Below are 22,683 nucleotides of genomic sequence, written 5' to 3' on the forward strand. Positions count from 1 at the left end.
GCCCTAGTTCCTCCACCAGAGAAGAGGAACATTTGGTTGTGGGTCATGAGAACTCAAATCAGAGATCCAACAGGGTGGGAGATGTAATTGGAGAATGCCCAAGGGCAGGTTCCTTCCAATCAAAACTCAAAAAAAGAATTTGCCATCCCTCTTTCTTCCTTCTCTGCAGAAGTAATAATTTCCAAGGAGCAGGATACTCCCACAAAGGTAAATGGTTGGTTGGCAAGCCCCAGAACATACCGAGTTCTAAATTTTTAGCTTTACAGCAAGAGCTATGTCAACAAAGTGCTGATTGGCAATCTTAATTGGCAATCTGAGCAAATTCTCTGTATCTAATATTGTCAGGTGGAACCTTCTTAATTGAAAATCTTTATATAGGACAGAGGTAGGCAACAGCTGGAACAAGTCAAAATGTTCACTCCCTATTCCAGCAAAGTGTATGAAGGACTGTGAGTTCTCATGAGCCGATGGTCCTTTCATTCCTACTTCTAACAAAGGTGTCAGAAAAGAGACATTTCCTATTCCAGTTGTAAGAGCTCTGCCTGAAACAGCAGAGGAAGCCTAAAGTAGGGCATGGGTCCAGTTCCTTCTACCAGGCCAGAAAGTCTTTAATTGCAACCAATCCTTCCTTCGTCTAGAAATAGGAGGAGGGACAGAATATCTCAGTCCTCAGATACTTGGTTTCAGCCACCTTCAGTATAGATAAAGGAGGTAATGGAAATAAGGATACCCTCTTGATCTCCAGGCTTCTCCACTTTCCTCATTCCCAAATTCTAAAAGAGTACACAAAAGTATTCTGAAGTGCTCTCACGCTGCTTTAGAACCGGTGCCTATCCTTTAAAGTTAAAGATGCTAGGGATTTTACTCCATATTCTTCTTAGTAAGAAAATGATCAGGTGGATTCCAATACTGTTCAGTAAATAATTTGACAACTGTACCTTATAAAAAAAAACAAACCTTTCACCCAAAGGAGGGAGAGAAGAAACCCAAATAGAAATGCTAATATTGCAGATTATATCCTGGGCAGGTCAGCTAGCCTCCATCGTAAAACAGGGAACTGAATATAAAAGTGGGCTGACTAAGGTATCAGCTGACAGACAAATCTGGTGTTTGCTCAGAGATGCAGCCTGATTATCTTGGACTGGAGAAGGGGTCTGCCCCATAATGGGAATAGAGTAATACATTTTACATTTATGGCAGTATCAGAAGTTATTTCTTTGTATTATATAGCATCATATAGCAACACCATCAGAAATTATATTAGCTTTCTTTTCATGTCTTTTCAGTGTCATAATGAAGAAGTTGCTTAGGCTCTTAAGGAATGACAGAGCAGTTTTTAAGCACTTAATGTGCTGTGGTGCTTGATGTAAAGTGAGGCAGCTTATCTCAAAGCTTTGTCATTCAATGTAGTTTTACTTCAACTCATATGGAATAAATAAACTAGGCAAAGAGTTTACTTGTGTCCACACTGAAAGGTGCATCTTCCATACTTTTTTGTGATGATTCCAGTCATCACCTTCTGATTTATAGTGCTGGAATTGGTATTGGATCTAACTGTCTGTTGCTATGAAATGGTTTTAACTGATGTTGCTTACAATGTAAAATGTGGCCAACTAGAGTTAAAACTCTTTTCTTTTGCTCTTTCCTTCTCCCACATTGGAAACCTTTTTTTAAGAACTTAAACCTCTGGAGTTCTTTGCTATGTCTAAGAAGTAGTTAAAAGGACTGAGTTTGAGCTGTGGGTTTTATTGTGATATTTCTGTTTTAAATGAAGTCATATTGTTCTAATGTTGCATGCCTCAGTTTCCCCATAAAGCCAGTATATGGGGAAAAGCTAGTATATGGGAAAGGAATGGGTTAAGAAATAGTGAAGGAACAAGACAAAATAGACCTCTGGCATCAACAAAGACTTAAATAGCTTTGTTGACATACAAGCAAAGGTGAGCTAGCTGATTCCTAGGAGGCTGGAGGGAAGCTGAATGAAATGGACAGGAAAGTATGAAACAAGGAGGGTTTCAGTTTGAGAGCAGGGACCAGAGAGAGGGACAGACAGATGGACTTTTCAGGCTCAGGGGCTGGGCAGACTGGAAAGAAAAGAGGAGAGAGTTCTGGCCTGTGTGGACTGGGGTGGGGACAGAGGAACTGCTTAACTCTGTAGTGGGGGCCAGAGAACCTCTGGCTGGCTGGCTTTTGTCCAATAAATGCCTTCACTGAAGTGGAGCTGTCTCTTTTTCTATTTATAACTTTGGGTTGCACTTGTTCTCCCCCTGCTCTCAGGAGCAGAACTGTATGCTTGTTTCTTGAGTCAGGGCTACAAGACCCCAGGGAGGGTAAGGGACCGACAGGTCTGGGTCTCAGAATGGTAAGGAGCCAGGGCTACCCTTCTGTTCTAGAGGCTATGCCTCGTCCGGCTTTGTGGGGGGCACTCGCAAAGATGAGACACGGTTGCATGGTCCTGATCAAGTGCGCCCCCCTGGGGGGTCTCCATGACACTCGGCCATAAATTTAGCACAGTATTATAATGAAATTCATTTTAAAACACAAAAGCACCACAGACAAAAAAAAGTTACCATGGGTAAAATTATCAGAAGTGCCTAAGTACACTAAGGTCTAAGGATCAGAATTAAAAAGTTATTTAGAGATAATTCCCATTGAAACTCAGCTGGAGCTTGAGTGCCTATGTAGGAGTGCTCTTTCTTTTGAGAAATTATATTTATGAGTGGTGGGCTCATTGTATGCTTAGTTTGTTAAAAACAGGAGCACATGTGCATGCGCACACAAGCACAAATATAATATGGGGGTGGGAATGTAAGTATGTATGTTTGTGCATAAAAACTATAGTTGTTCTCGACATGCTCATTGTTAGCTTTAAAAAAAGAAAGGGATATATGTGTGTGGGCCTGTAAAAATCAGCCAGAATTCTGGAAAAAAGAATGGGGGATAAAATAGTTAAAAGAATACAAATTTAATTTTCAAACATGGTAGTCTCTTAGCCTCCTGACTTGAACCCTTTTGATAATTTTACCTATTGTTAATTTTATTTTGCTTTGGTGAGGTAGATTTGTAACCGGTTTAAGATGAGATTCATTATGCTGCTACCCTAAAATTACAAACAGTATGTGCCCCAAATACACATTCTTTATGTAAACTCCTTTCATTAAATCCTTCCTTAGGAGCACTGAGGTACTTAGCAAGTGCTTTTGTGATAACCACGTATGCCAACTCAGTGGTGGTTCAATTCAAATCCCTTTCTCAAGAATTTCTGACACCTGAAAGTATCAGTCTTATTAAAGAACACTGACGATGAACATGGAAACAATAAAACATACCACAGCATAATTAAATGAAAAGGATGGCACTTAAAACTATTGACAACAAAAAGCAACTTATTTGGAAGGGCCCTTCTAGTGCATTTTCATCAGGGCACTTGTGGACCTCGGTTCTATGAACTTAGAGCAGGGATGGGTAACATGGCAGATCCGGCCAGCAGCCAGGCTTCATTTCCCAGCAGTTCCTGCCTCCATGGCTGGGGCCGGTTTCCATGGCAACCCCAGCCTTGTGCTATCACAGTGCAGCTCCATGGAGCCTGGTCCCAGCCATGTGAGCAGGGGCTGCTGAGAAATGAAGTCCACTGTTGGCCTGAGGGCCGGACTTTGCCTGCCCCTGACTTAGGTCATTTTGAGGGTAGTGTCCCTTTTGTGTTCCCAGTCCTTCACAGGGGCAATCTGAGTGATGCTACACATTGTGCACCCTTTCAATATGCTCATGGCCTTTGGCTAAGTAGCCTGTTGCATTATTGGGCTTTTCATCAGATCATTTTATCCACCAACCACACTGAAATCGACCAAAATTGTGACAAACGTAATTTTAGCGCCGAACTATGGGATAACAAATGCGGGGGGAGGGAAGGGGAAATAACCTATAAATGTTTGGCAGTTCTGCCAAGTGCCCAGATTTGACATACCTTGGTAATCCGTGTCAGAAGAGATCTAGCACACTAGAAAAGGTTGTGCCTAGAACGGAGACCAGAATGGCTATCCAGCATCAACAGCTAGAATCAGCTCCTCACAACTGCTTCAGTAGATGAGCCAATCAGCTGTTTGTAATCCTGTTTAGTGATGGTAGGAATGCACGGGATGGTTTCTAGTACCTGTGCTGCTAGTGCAGCCTCACAATGTGGGAAGGAGAACGAGAAGAAATCTCTTCCACACGTGCATTCTGCAGGCCATCAGTAGGGGACGTGGACGCTATGAGGATTATAGTGGTGTCCTAGCCGTTGCTACATACATTCTTGTCTTCCCCCACACAAGCCTGTGAGAGGGGGTGTCCTGTTGCTTGGAAGACTCACCCCAGCCAGTGACAAGAATTTCCTTCCTATTTTGATTGCAGTGATTGACCCAACTGATGTCATTACTGCTCTTACTATCTCAGGTTGCCTATACTCTACCTGTAAGTATTTTTGGAGTATAAAATTTTATATCGAGCTAGAAAACTGCCACCAATACCTGCTAACCTATTTTACATAGAAATAGATAACTGCTATGTAACATAGTATCTTTGAATGAATCTGATTTAAAAAAAATATCTCTTTCTGTGATTGCTCTCTCTCTTATTCTATCCCTTTGGCTTTTTCCATAAAACCTTTAATAAAAGGTTGCTGTATTCAACCCGTTTTTAACCAGAAATCTAGATGATTTTACTTTACGTATAGCAAAATAATTTTTAATTCCATGTTGCACATGAAGGGAATCTTTCTTATAAATTCTTAGATGGATATTTTTGGCTTCAGTGCTGTTGTATTGGTATATGATTGTTTATATGCTAAATGCCACCCTTTTGGAAAAGAAGTAGATAAATTGTGATGCCAGAATCTTAAGGTATAATGATTTTTTTTGAGTGTCCAGCAGGTTTTTGAATCCAGGTGTTTAGGGCGATGGATTATTGAGTTGTTCCCACTATTTTTAGAAACTTTTTGTACCAATAATAAATGTTTTTAAATGCTTCAACTTACTACTAATGTGATTTGTTATAGTTTCTTATATACTACTAATGTGATTTGTTATAGTTTTTTATATTAAATTATCTTAAAAGCATAGCTTCATTAGAGATTCATCAGCTAGCAGAATTCTAAAAGCTTGCACTCAAACATACTATTGCAATAAAGAATGTTTAAAAATACAATATAAAGTAAAACAAAAATAAAAGATGGATTCTAGTGTCAAACGTGATTATTTTCATAATTTTTCAGGATGAGCAGTGAAGAACTACCAGAGGTTCCAGTACTTTACAGAGATGTCTCTTCTCTTTTGCTTATCCAGATTTTAACCATGCCACAACCATTGCAGAAAGGTATGTTACAAAAATGTATATAGTTAGATGATTATATATGTGAGTATGCATTCCTGGTGGCTTTTAAAACAGAAAGACAGAGCTTGTCTGCTGTGGTTCTAAAATGACTCTACCTTATCTACATTAGGTGGCACTGAACGGAAATTTTTGTTGTGGCTTGACAGGCTTATCTGTGTCCCCTGTCTTCCCACCTTATCTGTCAGCTAATACAGTAAAGATGCAAGGGCTGAAGAAAAACTGTTAAGTTCTTGTACTGGGGAAAAAGCGTCCTTTACATGACCTTCATCTCTTCACTGTAAAGGGGGCAACTCAATATTTCAAGTTGAACTTGGTGCCTAAGGGTAAAACATAGTAATTTATTTTGAATGTAAGAGTTCAAATTGCAGCAATCACATATAATAGGAGGTTGCATGCTAAGATGATAATTGCTGTAATGGAGGCAGACTGTAGAATAACTGAATCAAATATTATATAGACCACCATAAATTAAAGTTGTCATTATCAGAATTAAAGATATTGTATTTCTCATGCATACACATGCTTATTGTTTATAAACATCAGTTTTGCATGGCTAATTTTGTCAGTAGTCAATACTTGTTCCAGAATAAGGTGATTCAGAGCTTTTGAATCCATGATTTTTTTATTTATCTCTAGTACTTTATATAAAATATTCCTGTTAGCTCACTGGCAATGAATAGAGAAGCTAAAAATACAACAGAATTGTTATGTTCCTTGTTGACCATTTATATACTCAATTTTGAGGCACTACTGGCCACAGTAATGTTCATTGTAATTTAATATGAGTTGTGTTTCATTAGTTTGCAGTTAGCTAAGTAAGAGGTCTATTGTCCCCTTGACGCATGCACCTAACTTTCATTAAGGGTAATAAAAGCTTTATATGGCCATTCAGTGGGAGCAGATGCCTAGTTATTGAGTGTTTCACTAATTCTCAGCTCGGGAGTAGGACCTTGTAGGGGGCTATGTATATTTAGTAATTGTTTTTCTGTTTATTTTGTTATCTTATTTCAGTGCAATATCAATGCATTAGTTTTTAATTTTTGGTAATCCAAAGAGAGTCAACACTGAATCAAGAATGAAAAACAGCTTGTCATAGAAATAATCCATTTATTATAGTCACCGTATTTTTAATAATCAGAATCTGAAAGTTCTTCTGATAGAAGGACTTAAAGGGGTAACTGCAATATAGAAGACTCACTGCAGAAATTAGCTCTAGAATTGTTCTTTTTACAAGGAAGGAAAAAGACAGGTGCAAATGATTTAATCTTCCAGTGGTTATTTTACTTAAGAATGTAGGACAGCTTTTTATGCAATTGCACTTTTATATTAGGAAAGACAACATTCAATTTAGAGCAAAGCTTCCAGTAGAGGTTTCTGTCAAATGTTACATCATCCACACGTTTTTCATTTGCTTTTGGCCAGAACATGTGGTGGCTGAGAAGATCAAGGCAAAGTGGCAGGGAGAAGATGAATATAAACTTTTTCAAGTCTATAACACACTAAGATAGAAATCAGAATGGGTTTCGTAAAACTTTGTAATAAAAGATGAATAGACAAAAAGGAGGAAAAGCCTTCCATAATTCTTGCTCTCTAAACTTGTAGAAGGAAGCTTGGTCCAACATACAATAGTAATAATTTTAGCTCTTTTTCAGTGTGTGTGTGTAGTTGTCAAATTTAAGTATCCTAATCGCACTTTTACTAATGGGAAAGTAGAAGTATTGAAAGGTAAAGTGACTGTCTCGAAGTCAGTGGTAGAGTGAGGAATAACATCCACATCTGACCATGCTGCTTCCTACACTACTTCCAGATTTTTGATTACAGAGCAAATAGTGGCCATGTTGCACACAGGTGCCAATGCAAAGTGAGTGAATTGTGTTCTTTCCTATATACCAGTCTCTAGAATGCTCGTAAAAACTATTTCATGGGAGAAAAGATGGGGAATCCAATGACACTGACCTTCAAGTCATAAGAACAAAGAGAAGCTGGGTGCAATTAAGAATACAGCATACATGGAAGGGCTTTCTCTTTTCATTTTTGAGAGAAACTGTTTATGCTGGTACTGGATTCCACGCCATAATGTCTACATTTGGAGTATAGGCAATTTCAAAACCTGTAAAATATTTATTTGTACCTTTGATTATGGTTCCCATGGTAAACTATAATTACTTTATTCTTGTGGTATTTAATCTATTCATCCTTTTTGGGCTCTAATTGTACCTACATAGTATTTTTGGAAAACATTAGCGCTTTATATAGAGGATGCACACTTCATCTAGTGCCCTTCAAATATAGCTCTGGGAATTGCATTAACTGCCGTATTATCTGTTGGATTGTCTTGGTATCTTTTTCAATACTTCATTGATTAAGGGAAAATAAATGCCATTACACTGTTCAGTCTTCTCATTCAGTGAGAGGAAAATTGATCTGAACCCATCACAAAGAAAGAACACCACAAATTAAGTCTTTTATTACAGGAGAAACTTTGGTGGAGGTCAGAGCATTTACAGGCACTAGTCACATCAATTTATAACAAGTAGAATAAGAGGGTAATATAGAGTGATCAGCAAAAGAATCACTGCATTCAAAATGGTGAAACAGTTTTTGAATTTTTTTGATAAGTCTTAAGATGGGTAGGTTTGACATGGTTGGCATTTTGATTTAGGGCACTGTGAATTCATGTGTGATTAAATAATGTCCACCAAAAGTGCTTCAAAGTGATTTAAATATCAGCCTGACTGAGTTACCACTGATGAAACCGTGATAAAGTATACAATTTGGACACATATTAGGGAGTGAATCAGGATTATGTAATAAATGAGGCTGTTGTCTTTAGAACCCCTATTAGCACGTGCAGAAGTAGGAAGGTGTGTAACATTTATAGCAGTGTACTGCAAGAACAGAAAAGGAGACTCTGTTGGTTAAAGCTTTTTCTGTCATAGTATTCCTGTGTGATGATGGCAAGTAATTTAAACCAAACATACTGATGTTCAGCTTGGTGCTCTGTGGCAGTGGAATGGTTGGAGGGTCAATCAGAGATATGCTTGACTTTCTGGGTTCACCCCAGCTTTTCAAGAGCATTCAAAAGCAGCTTGAGGGCTGCTTTAACATAAAGCACTAAAAGGAAGCTATAGTCTGCCAGTGAAATGCCTGTTTACTGGTTCAGGAGCCATCTGCATTGGTGTATACCAGTGGAGTTTCTTTTTACAAAGGAATAAGTGTTTCCATCCACTCATCATTTACAGCTTTAATCTGGCTCCTAGGTGCCACTTTGTATCCAAAAACAAACTTTACAATAAACATTCAGTGCATTGCAACAAGATAGTACCAAAAAGTATCCAGGCAAACATTAATATTTCACTTTCATCGCTGGATAAGAATCTTGGCTAACTATAGGGTGTGTCTTAACTTTAATAGTAACCTCCTTTCAGCATAAAAGATTATATATTTATGTGTATATGGAGGCTTTGATATATCTTTCATGGTTTATCTTGCATTTCAATAGCAACATCCATTGTTCTTTTGATGTTTTTTCCAAATAAATATTTTTCTGACTCTGAAACTTAAATAGTTGTTTATATAGGGTGACTTTCCAGTTTAAATAAAAACCTTTTCTTTGATTTTTGCTTTCTTGGCAAACTTTCTTATTGTAGTTGTTGCCTTCCAGCTTATAACATTTAACTTGATATTTAATGACAGAAAAAGAAGTTTGTTGAGTTATCAATAAATTATAATATTTTATAGAAGTGCTAGAGGCTGCATATACACATTCAAAACATCCAGGAAACTCCCCCACGTTTGCTTTCCTGCGAGAAAAACTGACCTGTATGGAAGTTCAGCAACCCAAGTGCTGCAGAGTGATTCAGGCAGGGAACAAGCCAGGAGCAGAACATGTCCCCTAACTGCTTCGGTTCTGGGTTTTTCCAGTCTAAAGCACTCAGAAGGTGTGTTCTGCTCCCTTCTTGGCTGAGATTGATACATGCTCTCCCTCCTCCTGTGGGAGGGGAGAGGGGGGAAGCCAAACACCCTGGGATTGCAGAGACTGGTTCTGCATCTGCTGCCTATACAGAAGTTCTGTCTCCTGAGAGAGATTCTCTGGGAAACCACTTCACTTGCGTTGTTCCCAAGTTATTTTTCTCCGTGAGTGGCCACTTCTACTCTCAGAGAAAAATTGTGAACTTCTGTACGCTTGTGGTTTCTTCAGAGTGAGCAGGGACTCTCCCTGGAGAACTAAACATCTATTCTAGCCCAGAGCTAGCACTCTGTTAATGTTTCCCATATAGACTTTGTCTTTGAGGGGTTTTAACTTGAGCTGTATAAAAGGTCACTGTCAAATAGTTTCAGCAAAGAAATGTAGTTTACCTAAGAGTCAGTTTTAAAAAATTACAGGTTAAAGCAGCTCTAAGCCTTTTTAAAAACTCACTGTAAGAGCACTGCAAAAGTCCTGCTCTTGCCAATAATGACCCAATAAAAATAATGCATTATTTAGGGTTTTTTGGTTGAGTGGGTTTTTTTAACAATGTCACTGTAGGCTATTTGGGTATGAAGACATTAACTCTGGGAAAGATTCATTTATTGCAGAAATGTCATACATTCTCTCCTTCACCTGTGAAAATATAAGCCTGCTGGAGAGTATTTTTTCCTCACCGTTATTTCCCCACCAAACATCAAAGAATCACAGAAAAGTAGTCTTGGAAGGGTTTGCGAAGGTTCACCTAAACAACTGCTCAAGGCATGACCACCCATATCTAAATTGTTCCAGACAAAAGTTTGTCTAACCTGCATTTAAAAACATCCAGTGGCAGAGCTTCCACAACCTGTCTAGATAACCAGTTCCATTCTAGGTTTAAGACCTATACCTGTATCTTAATGTTCAAAGGAAGCATTCCAGTGACTCCTGGCAAGCACAACTGCCCCTGGTAGGGCTTTGCAGCCAGCAGAACTGCCCTGAGGATATGAAAAGTGTGGAAAGGCTGCATTAGTACAAGCTTGGTCCTTTTTCTTAGGTCCTGCACTGAAGCTTTGTTGAACCTAAAGCTATGACCCCCAGTCTGTATTGACAAAGACATCTTTTGAATGTTTCTACCCTAATAGAACTAACTTACTAACTTTAGTTGGTCAAAATACCTTTCTTGCATATTATGGATTTTTAAATAAACAAATAGAATAGGATTTGCAGGTTGCTGTTTTACAATAAGCAGCAGCCTTTTGGTGGCAAATAGATTTTCAAAAAGCAGAATGTGTTTCCTTTATAATAGTTAATACAACATATTCGTGCCTACAGATTATATTGTTTTATTTGCATATTAGGGGCAAAAGATGAAATTATACTGAGAAAATTGTATATGCATGGAATATTCTACTTTTGCATTTTTATTACTAAAATATCCTGTGTGTCTCTTTATATGTAACTGCATAGCAGATTAAAGTGAAGCTTAAATATGTGTAAAATCATCTCATTTCATCTCTAATATAAACAGATATAAATTAGATGTTATTAGAAATTTTAAAGGAAATACTTATTTCTTCTCTAAAAAAGTAACTTTTTCTACATGCTTTAAATCATTGTTAGTTTTTAACTTATTAGTTAAGAGGCAATTCTTCATTCTTCTCATATTTCTGCACTTCAAAAAATTACCTTGTTATGCAGAGAACAGTTATTTTATAAGTAAAACAACAACATTATTATAGATCTTTAATGTCAGCAATATTAGCATTTAAATGGACATACTAAGGCTTTATGATTAATCTAACCTCATAGTTATTCCATATGGGTGCTCTCAGCATTAATAATTAACTTTAATATAGTATAATCCAGAATCCCAATGTTTGGTGATCGATAGGGTTAGAGCAATGACCTTAGTCAAGAAAGTGTGGCTCCCTAGGTGGTAATGCTCAGTAATTTACTACAAGGAAAGATCTCTTTTCTTCATTCTGTTTCTCAAAAATAAGGTGCTTATTACATTCTGGGGCATACATTCATTGTATGTGAGAGAATATGGTAATTTTTATCACTTATGTGCAGTTTCATTTTCCTATGTGTACTATTTGGAGTTTATTATAAAAAGTAGAATCAAGTACAAGAGAAACTCTTAAGAAGGCCTCTGTCAGGTCACCTTCCTAGCTCATAAAAGTATGCAGTATTAGACATGTCATCATAGACATAATGGCAACAGTGAGTCTAGATATTTGAAGAATAGTGGCTATGAAAACTCTCTTGGGAGAATGAGAAATACAAAGTCATATCGTGTTTTCATTCATACCTTCATTGTGTTAAATTAATATACACTGTCCTGCTGACTCAGATCTCTCTGTAAACAGACTTCAGTACCAGAGCTAAGTCCTAAACTAACATGGACTCAATTGTCTTAGAATCTCAGGAAATCACTCTCTCAGGGAAGAGTGTGCAACCATCACAAATGCCTGACATACTCTGAAATTCATTATACGCAAATGATTTTATTTGTGTTGAAACAGGAAGTAAAGTATGTGCTTTGGGTTGTTTAATATAGGATACAGATGGTGATGATACAAAAATTACTGCCTTTTTAATCATGTAGTTACAAAAGACTATTTAGATGCAACTTGTGCTTACTAAGTGTATTCTGTTCAGATGGGTTAAAAGAATATCAAAATTCATAGGGTTGTCTGCTTTAATTTCTCTTTAGCATTTGATAAACAAAAACTGTTACTAGTTCAGAGATGAATCGGCCAGTCAAACATGGAATTATGTGCCCAAGAAACCCTGAATGTTGGATATGAGAGGAGGGAGAGAGCACAACACTGAGTTCCAAATCCTTTTAATCTCATTTGTTGCACAAAATTTGTTTGGCCCTTGACTTTGGAGGGCGTATTTTAACTCAACTGTGCTGTTGGGTCACATTATATCAGTGATTGTCAACCTTTTTAGATTCAGAGCATGCTCTATAAGTGCCCTGTGTGCCTTGTTCAAAGCCAGACTGGGAAATGCTGCAGTATGAATGCAGGCTTCTGTTTTCATTAGGGTTATCTGCTAAGCCTAAAGCAAACAGAAGTGCCTGCTTAAGATGCAGCCCTTCCCAGTCTGACTCTTCAGGGTGTTTCCCAGAAACAGAGGTGCTCAGAACAGGCAGAACTGACCTACATGACTATTTCCAGGGGGATCTTGAGGAGGAAGAAGTGAGGGGGAGTGGACCAGGAAGGGCTGCGGAGTGGTTGTAGATTATTCCAGGAGATTATAGATTACTCCTTTGTTAGAGGTTTTTAAAGTGAGGTTAAGCACATATATCTGTCAGGAATGGTTTAAATTGAAACTGCCATAGGGCAGGAGGATGGACTAGAAGATTCTTTTATGCTCCCTTTTATCCATGTTTTCTATGTTTCTAGGACAAAATTTTGTAATGTCACTAAGGCCACAAAGGAAGTTTCTCCCAGTCAAGGTTAAAATAAATTTATAGACCAATGCAAGAATGCTTGTGCATTATGTACAACAGAAACTATAGGGCACTTGCACACGTGGCGAGTCTGCTCTGATGTGCTGGAAATCCAGCATGTTAGAGGCGACTCGATTAATTGAATCTGCTGGAGCACATAAATTGACGCACTCCGGCAGCCTTGTGCATCACATGCATCAGTAGCGCAGTGTGCGTCAGTGCTGAGAAAATGACGATGGTGCAATTCGAACTAAGACATGTTCATTGTGCTTTAGTTCAAAACGTATCAGCGCCATTTTCTCAGCATTGACACGCACTGCGCAACTGATACACCGGCTCCTGATGCAGTGGTGGGCACTTTTAATTAGTGTGGCTCGCTAATTAAAAGTGCCCAGTGCTGCATCGGGTGCACATGTTAAAATTCCCATAGGTCTTCTAGGTTGTCAGGGTGAGACATTTAAAAGCAACATATCCACTTTTAAGATGGTTCTGTGTTTTGAAGTTTGGTACCTTTTCATGCTGGATTCAGCATGCATTTGAGAAACATTCTGTATATAAACTGGGAGAGACAGTGTATGTTGGGTAAAAAGTTTGAAAGCTAATGATTTGTGTTTGTTTTATAGAACACTTCACCTGCATTATAAAGGTGCTGTTTACACTGTTGTATACTCAAGCCCTGGCAGCACTTTCTATTAAATGTAGTGGTGAAGACAGGATGGCATGGAAGAACTCAGGAGCTCTTAAAAAGGTTGGTTATTTACTAAAGACCATACATTTAATAGGTTTGCTTAAGAAATGTATGAAGCATTTTTAGGATGCTATATCTTTCAATTGTAAATTTAAAATAAATGTGGCCTTCTTTTCATTGGAATTCTATCTCTGGTTCAACTGTTTTATAAATACCAAGTGAGTTAATTTTGTTTGTTTTTAGCTTAATCTAGTGGATATTTGTTCACCTGAACTAAAACTACATGTTTAGGCACGAATATTCAGCCATGTTTGTAATATATAGAAGGTATTGTAATGTTCCAGAAGTTGCGGGGTTTTAGTGGAGTTGAGTATAAATGCTTGCACAATGCCACCTTGTATCCAGTAACATCAGTCTCTCCTTGTCATGAGCACAAACATCTACAAAAGTGTTAATAAAAACATTTTTAACGCTATTTTAATTATACAAATACTAATTCTGGTTTTAATTTTTTGAAACCCATATGCATGTTTCACTTAGGTCCCCTCTACATATGCAGAAAAGGTGCAATGGGATCTAATGCCCAATTCACACAGTTGGGCTTACTGCCATACCCATGTGCATTAGATCCCATCGTGCTTTATGCTTGGCACATGGGGTTTCATGCACTCCTGGACCCTTAGGATTGTGGCTGCCAAGATCCCAAGGGCTTGGGAGTTTTTCACTGCACATGGTACACCCCTGTGACAATAGAATGGGTGCTGCATTATTGTTAGCTGGATTAGCGGTGGGTTGCATTTTTTTCTTAATACTGTATATTGCCCTGATACTTTTCACATTAGATCAGTACATTTTTCTTTTTATCTGAATGTGACTTTAGTGATGGCCAATTTTACAGGTTTAAATCTGTGACAGAGCACATGAAATAGATAATAATGCTGCCAGTTAGTATTCTTTCATAGTCAGCTTGATAAATATAGGCTGTATTTTTTACCCTGCGTAAAATACAAATAGAAAGGAACATGTTTTATCCAAACATATGTTTAAAATGTTTCAGTTGCTATCTATGATGAAATATTTGATTGTATGAAAATAAAGAATTACGTCAGACCGTAGGTGGGTTTTCTACATACTATTAATAAACATAATACTATTTTCCAATTTTTTATAACAGTATGGAAGTATTTACAACCCGTAAGCAATGTATGACATAATTTACCAAACTGTGTTCTTGGACCAAGGAAGGGAGTAATTAAGCAATATTTCCTTTGCTTCTTAAAGGCATTTACAGTCACAAATGGTGAACCTTGACATACCCAACTAATTAATTAGCACTAGTATATTCTCTTTGCTACGAAAAGAAAAAGCTAGAATTTTGATTGACATGCCTGTCTTTCGATGTTAACAGTATTGTGTGGGAAATCATTGCGTATCACTTGTGTTTGGTGTTAGTAAATCAAATAGAGGAAAAAAACAAAAACAGAAACGAGAAAAAAATTTTAAAAATAAAAAGAAGACTGCAAAGTGGAATTAAAAAGACAAGAGGAAAAAAGAATAAACTGAAAATGGTAGCTGAGAATAAATGGTCAGAAGAAAGGCATACAGGGATAACAGAGTTGGAGAGAGAGGGCACATAGAGTAGGGAGGAAACATCTCTTTATCAAGTTCTCAGAAGGAAGGACTTGGAATAGATTTTTGGAACTGCTGTCTTTAGGCTTGAGCAAAGTGTTTAAGTAATGAGAAGGGCTAGTCCTTGGTTCCTTCTCTCCACGACTCACATGGAAATGAATTCACATGATGGGAATTGCAACCAAAGTGAGTTATGAAAACTGATATATCAGAACGTTCACAATTTCCATTGTTCTGTCAAACTGACTCTTGAGCACTCCACCCAGCAAATTCGTTTCTTGGGTACCACTGTGAAACTTCGTATGGCCACATCACTACCATATTGTATCAGAAACCAGCTGACCACTACAGCTATTTCTGTGCCACCAGTGTTCATCCTAAGCACACTACTACATCCATTGTTTACAGCCAAGGTCTATGTTATAACCATACCTGCTGTAATCCCACTGACTGGGATGCACAATTTAGGAAGCCCTATTCCAGGTCCCTACACTTACAGTACAGTCCCAAAACCATAGTCACTCAAATTAATAGAGCCACTCTGCTCTGACTTGCTGCAATACCAGCCCTGTAACAAGGACAGCAGAATTCCTCTCATCATCACCTACAGTTTCCAGCTTGAACACCTTGGGCAAATCATCAATGATCTTCAGCCCCTGCTGGAAAATTATAACCATCTCAAGGTAATCTTAGGGGGCAAACCTCTCATGGCTTACAGATATTAGCCGTTCCCTCCCCTCCCAAACTCAAACAACATCTCACTAGCAACAGGCTACCTAACTCCAGTTCTCAACAAGTCAGCAGCAAGCCTGCTACAGACCCAGATGCTAGCTGTTCCCCATCATCGATGCAGACCACATCATCTCCACTAATGTCATATATGCTGTCACCTGGTTACAGTGCCCCTCTGCTCTCTACATTGGTCAGATGGGGCAATTCTACATAAAAGAATGAATCTACACTGATTTGCCATTGATTCCAGAAAGACAAAAAAGGCCTGTGGCAGAACACTTTAACTTCCCTGGACATTCCTTCACTGACCTCAGAGTAGCTATCGTTAAACAGCAAAACTTTAAAAACTGAATGTGAAATTGTAGAACGCTAAATCATCCACAGACTGGATTGTGTGAAGCATGGTCTGAACACAAAATATAGATTTTTATTACTTGGGCTAGTTATTACTGCAGCTATTAACCACTAATATCCTTAAATGTGGTAACTGCTTTATTTATCCCTTTTGAGCTATTCAGCCCACTTTTTGCTACTCAACAGTTCTCCCTTCCCCTGTCCTTCCCTCCACCCCACTCCCTGCCCCTTTTCTTTGTTCCCTTTCTATTTAAAACCTTTTCTTTCTGCAATTTCATTCATAGCATCTGGTGAATTGGGCTGTTGCCTACCAAAGTTCATGCCTCTGTGAACCAGTTAGTCTCTAAGCTGCCATCTTGCCCTACGTTCTGCCTGACAGACAGAGATAACAATAACTTTTGTACATTAAGGAAATTGTTGTTCAATTTTATGCTTCATTGTATACTAAAGCTTTAAGCCCATTTTATTTGTTTTGTTTTAGTTTTTGTAGTTAAAGAATCATCCTTATGTCTCATTGTTAGTTGTGTTATACTGTACTAACATACGCTAACATTGACATCTAATATTAATACTATTTGTATATATTTTGATATAATGTCAAGGAAAATATTTATGGAGATACCTTGGCTTATTTTGTTTCCTGAAATGCTTTGCTTTACTAAATCATAATTATTATGGTACAAGTGTAAGTAACCAATTAAAAAATAATTCCACTGAATAATTTTTTTCTTGCCTGTAGTAAATATTACCCATACTTTGTACATAGCATTTCATTTTCTCATAGCATCTTCCTTGTTCAGTATAAATAGGAAATATTTCTTTTCTCATTTGTATTAACACATTATAGGGAATTACTCTTCTAGAATGGGTTATTTCAAGTTTAAATTATATTTAAACCATGATGATAAATCATAAAATTATCATCTCTAATTTTAAAATCAGCCTTTTTATTATCATGCAAGAAAAGTGGGAAATACATTATTAGAAATTATCGTCATATTGTAATGCATGTATTTGAAAATTGAATTGCTATTTAACTTCACTGTGCATGCTAAATATATTCCATCTGAATTGCATTGGATTTTTTAGCTTTTGCCTGTTGAAATATTGGTTTGAATCCTAAATATTGTGTAGTGTTCTGTAGCATTTACTTATACTTAAAACATCATCCATTCAATACAAAATGTGTTTATAAAAGTCACTCCATAGCGTCTGTAACATGGTTTTCTGCTGCCTTTTTCACAGAATACATCAAACGGAGAAAAGTCTTGGGAAACATTACTGGGTCATGTGATTAGCGAGCTCTCTAAAGGGAAGATATTTGTGGAAGGAGAAACTGACGAATTACCCATGGTATGTTTTTTAACAAATTTTTATTTAGGAAGTTTTAGTTGGTTTACAAATTATGATTATGTTATCAGGAACAATATAATGATCATGAAAACAGCTGGAGGTTGGTTTAGAGAAACATAATCCGTATATGATAATCAAATTACTTTGTTTATAAGGGTGTTACCATATTACAGACTGAATGTCTAGCTATTCGGGATCTGGTGTTCCTGGTGATTTTATTAAACTGAGTGAAACTACGGTCTCTTAATTTTTAGCAAAGCAAGGTTGTCTATCAAATATTAATATTAAAAACAATTGGATAAGTGTTTTGTGAAGGAATGTACTTTGAGTACAGCTGTCCATATTATGCCATAAGTCTCCTATATGAAGATGATTTTTCTTTTTCTAGTGAAATTGGACTCAAAGTGACTACTAAGAGAGGAGATTGTGTCTTCTAATTGTGTCTTCATTATTTTGAGCGTGTTCTTTCTGCGCTAAAGCTCCAGGAGGATTATCAAAGGATCATTATTATTTGCTAACAAAAACCAAGCCATACAAATATTTGATTAAGAACTAATTCCAAGTATACTCCCTGGTGACTGGACATTTCACCATACATGCATAAAATTCCTCTCTCACCACAGTTTCTCCAACATTTATCCCATTTTAGACTCTATACATTCTTAACCTGATTTCTATAAGGTACCCTTGAAACAAACAGTACAAAAAACTGAGGTTGCATTTTTTTTTTCCAGTGCAATGCCCATTCCTCTGGAAATGATTTGTCAGTCTGAGTTCTTTTCTGACAGGATCTATAGATGACTATTGCCTTATTAAGAAAGTTATTAGAAAAGATTGGGGGAGTTGGTTTTATAATGGCCCACAAGCCATTACATCTGCTACAGTGAGATTGCTTTGTAAAATTTCCAAGTTGAAGGTACTATATTCCTAAATTACTTGAATATATTAGTGAATTTACATCCTTTGAAAAGTAATGTATAACACACCACACTTTTTAACCTGAATTGTATCAGACTTACTTGTTTAGGAGTGAATGTAGCCAAAGCAGAATTTTAATGGGACCCTTTTTCATCTCACTGTAGATTAGCCCTGGTGTTTGGTCTCCTCAGTCAGTAGAGTGTTACCTACAGCAGTTCTGTCTGCCTTTCCTCAGGATCACAAGCCTTCTTCAACACCATCTTTTTGGAGGGGATTTGCCCAGTTGCCAGGTACAATAAGCAGAGGTCTGAGTGTTTTTTCTGTTAAATTGCATATCATTATTGAGGAATGTGTCTCACCTACAGAATAATTGAGAATTTCAGTGTCTTATATTGTCACGGGTAGATATTTGTTTAGATGTAGCACGCTTCCTGGTTGGCACCTAGCAGACTAAAGATACATTTAAATAAGTAATTTTATTGGTGTAAGGCTCAAGATATTTGTTTTTAGTGTAGTATCAGGAGTCATGGGTAGAGCTTTGGTCTATATTATGGGCTGGATCCTTCCTTTTCATTTGCATAACTCATGGAAGTCTAAAGGATATTTATATTTAGGAATAATTGGACTCTGTTGTATGCAAATAGAATTTTAAATAAAGAAGGATTCAGTCACTTACTGGTCACAATATCTCACCTTTATTTTTGTAGCTATGTGGCAGCACAAAAAATCCACAGAATTTTTCTCTTTATGCTATTCCAGTAAGAATTAAACGGCGCTGCTCTTTAGTATGCTGGACCAAGGTTGTCAGATAAGGGTCACTAGGCTGGTCTGCATGCCAGATTGGGACCATGCACTGGAGCCAGCACTCAGGACCAGTCCGGCAGGGTGCTACATGCAGCATATGCCCCATATTGCCCCCTGTGCTGCCTGTACAGTGAGCCCCAGAGTAGGGCTAGTACATGCTATGTGTGGCGCATTGGGTTGGACAGGTCATGCGTGCTGCATGTGGCTTGGGGTGCATGCTGTCATGGCTCTCCATTAGATTGGCCCTGTGCACTGGCTCCAGCACAGTCTGATCCAGACCAGGCCCGGAGCCAGCATGGTGTGTCTGTTGTGGGTGTTGCATGCAGTACGCACCCTGGATCAACTCCCTGTGCTGCCTTCAGCTCCTGCAGTGCCAGGTCCAGCCTGTGCGCCATCTGTCCAAGATCTGTGGACTGGGTCATAGGGCTCCACAGGTCAAATCGGATCCACAGGCCATATGTCTGACACCCATGTGCTAGATTATTATAATTCTAAAGGATTAGATTTATTTTTTATCAGAAGTGAAACCAGCATGTAATTTCCTCTCATTTATTGACATTTACTCCATTAAAGGTTAAGAGTTCTATATGAAGAGCATTTACAGGCTTAGCCCCATTTGCTTTTCTGCTATGAGAAAAATCCAGGACTTGGAAATAAAGAATGTGCTGCATTTAAACATTTAGATGTATTGAGGAAACAATTGGCTTCCTGTCACCATTGCTGTAAGAGGGGCATAAATATTAAATGTTAATACATGGACTCTCACATTCTGTTGTGAATATAAAGTTTTTTCTGCATTTCAATTAAGAATTAAAAAATGAATGCACTGAACATTTTTAGTAAGTGCTGACAGCAAGCTTTGAGATGCACAAGAAATACAAATAAGAGAGCTGCTGCCCTAAAGAGCTTGTAGCCATAGGTAATTTGCCAAGGTGACTTAAGAGAGTTAGGTACCAAAATTGCATAAAAGACAAAATATTCTAGAAACATCTGGCTTTGTTATAGGTTAGTCCCTTTTTCAGAAACAGTGGACCTGTTTCAATGAAATTTTACAGGAATTAAATAGCTTGAAGCAAATACCAAGCACATAACATTTCAGGATGAATCTCTTCCAGGAATACATGGAAGTTAGGTAGTAAAGGAGTCTGTTGTTCCTCATAATCAGGAAGTGTTTTTTCTCCTTTGTTTATACTTAGTTATGCATGCGTGCAAGCTCACCTACTCTAGATTGGAGCAGACAAAGGCAGAATCAGACCCACAGTAGACTTCATTTCCCAGCAGCCCCTGCCCATGTCATTGCAGCCGGTTTTGGTAGAGACTCCAGCAGAGGCGGGACTGTGACAGTGCAGGACCAGGGTTTCCAAGGAGACTGGCCCCAGCAGCACTGGCGGGTGTGTGACCAGGTGGGGAGCTGCTCTGGGGCCAGGATATTTTGGCAGTGACAGCATGGTCCAGAAATGAGGCAAAACTCTGATCTGCTGCCTGCACACCCTAGGCAGAGGTGTGCAGACAGCAGATCACGGCTCTGCCCCAGCTTTAGACCACACTGTCACCGCAACAAGATCCCAGGCTGGGCCCCAGAGCAGCTCCCCACCCAGCTGCATGTGGTTTTGGTAGAGACTCCAGCAGAGGCGGGACTGTGACAGTGCAGGACCAGGGTTTCCAAGGAGACTGGCCCCAGCAGCACTGGCGGGTGTGTGACCAGGTGGGGAGCTGCTCTGGGGCCAGGATATTTTGGCAGTGACAGCATGGTCCAGAAATGAGGCAAAACTCTGATCTGCTGCCTGCACACCCTAGGCAGAGGTGTGCAGACAGCAGATCACGGCTCTGCCCCAGCTTTAGACCACACTGTCACCGCAACAAGATCCCAGGCTGGGCCCCAGAGCAGCTCCCCACCCAGCTGCATGTCCTGCCAGCGCTGCTGGGGCCAGTCTCCTTGGAAACCCTTGTTTTGCGCTGTCATGGCCCCACTGCTGCTGGGGTCTCCATGGAATCTGGCTGCAGCAACACGGGCAGGGGTTGCTGGGAAGTGGAGTCGAGCTGCTGGCCAGATTCAACATTTTGCCCACCCCGAACTAGATGGAGTTATGGATAGTTTTGCTAGCTACCAATCCAAGGTACCCCCTCTTTCCGTAGGACTACAGCATATACATGTGAATGTGTGATTTCATTGCTCCCCAATACAGATAGCTCCTGCTCTTGTTTCAACAAGCTTCATTTGTAGAAATAGATAAATTGGGCGGATGCCTTTCAAATACTTGTAATCGTATAAACCAGGGGTGGCCAGCCACTAGTGGCATGGGCAGCCTCTGTGTGTGGCATATGGCAGACTGGGAAGGGGACAGGCAGCACAGCAGTAGGTAGTGTGGAAAACAGCAGATTGGCTAGGGGAAGGGGATTGGAATGGTACTGGTGAAGGCAGAGGGTTTAATATGTGGTATGTCTACCTAGAAAGTTGGCCATCACTGGCATAAGAGGGCAGAGGGAGGGACAGTGGTCTGAAGTAAAAGGGAAAATTAAATTAAATAGAGAATCTAGGACAACTATTTAGAATTATCAAGAATATATATTAGTGAAATGATGATCATGGAAATAGAATTATATTATTCTTACTGCTTTTTAAAATTACAGTGGACAGGAAAGAGCGACCTTTTATTGACAGAAGGATCCTTGTAATATGTCATTTTTATCCATATCTAAGTTCATCAGTTGTATTTGCTAGTGTTTACCTTGTGGCTTTTTCAACCCAGAATACTGTAATGATTCTTGTTTTAACTTGGAGCTAGATGCTTGCCAGGCATTTCATTTCATATGTGCTTGGGAACAGTCCTGATTTTACGTAGTGTATAATTTTCTTTTTAGTTTAGTTTCTGGCATTTGTCTCCTCTCCTGTTCTTTTCTTCTAAAAGCCAGTCATGTATCTTCAGTATCTTTTCTGCCAATCAGTTGTGCATTTGTTAAAAAGCTGTATTATCTCCTTCGCCAATTTCTATTATTCTGTATTCTTGCAAAATGTCTTAATATTTGGCTTAATCTTTTGTGCATGTTTCTTTACATCCTCCAACACAAGTTTTCTTTCCATTTGTACATATTCTTAACTTCACTTTATAATCTGGTCCTGTCATTTATTAATTTGAAGCCTCTTCTCCCTTACCCTTGGTTATACCTTATCAACATTGCTCTTTCCTTTAATAATATATTTCTTGCAAGCCTGCGGGTGTTTTTTGACATACCCGAACTCATTCAATAAATACTTCACTTTTTTTCTTTTGGTCATCTTCCCCTATGTTGTCTTATTCCATTCATTTTCTCTGCTAAAATTTATGGCCTTAATTTACCTTTTTATTGTCCTTTTCGCTAATTATTAGCTTAGACCTCAATTCTGCAAGTGATATATGAGCTAATTTTAGGGAAATAATTAGTTCCATT

At 38.5% G+C, this 22,683-nt stretch overlaps 1 protein-coding gene across 7 annotated transcripts in view; it reads left to right on the forward strand.

The window, feature by feature from the left end:
• Positions 1-22,683, forward strand: part of UBR3 (ubiquitin protein ligase E3 component n-recognin 3 (putative)) — a 238,578-nt gene that overhangs the window by 203,786 nt on the left and 12,109 nt on the right. For all 7 annotated transcript variants that reach the window (XM_014520815.2, XM_025206461.1, XM_025206457.1 and 4 more), the window contains 4 exons: positions 5,249-5,349; positions 13,400-13,524; positions 17,425-17,532; positions 18,615-18,740. In XM_014520815.2, coding sequence (XP_014376301.1) covers positions 5,249-5,349; positions 13,400-13,524; positions 17,425-17,532; positions 18,615-18,740 — 460 coding nt within the window. The remainder of the gene's footprint in view (positions 1-5,248; positions 5,350-13,399; positions 13,525-17,424; positions 17,533-18,614; positions 18,741-22,683) is intronic.

The sequence above is a fragment of the Alligator sinensis genome, unplaced genomic scaffold, assembly GCF_000455745.1.
Source record: "Alligator sinensis unplaced genomic scaffold, ASM45574v1 scaffold143_1, whole genome shotgun sequence".
Lineage (NCBI taxonomy): Eukaryota > Metazoa > Chordata > Crocodylia > Alligatoridae > Alligator > Alligator sinensis.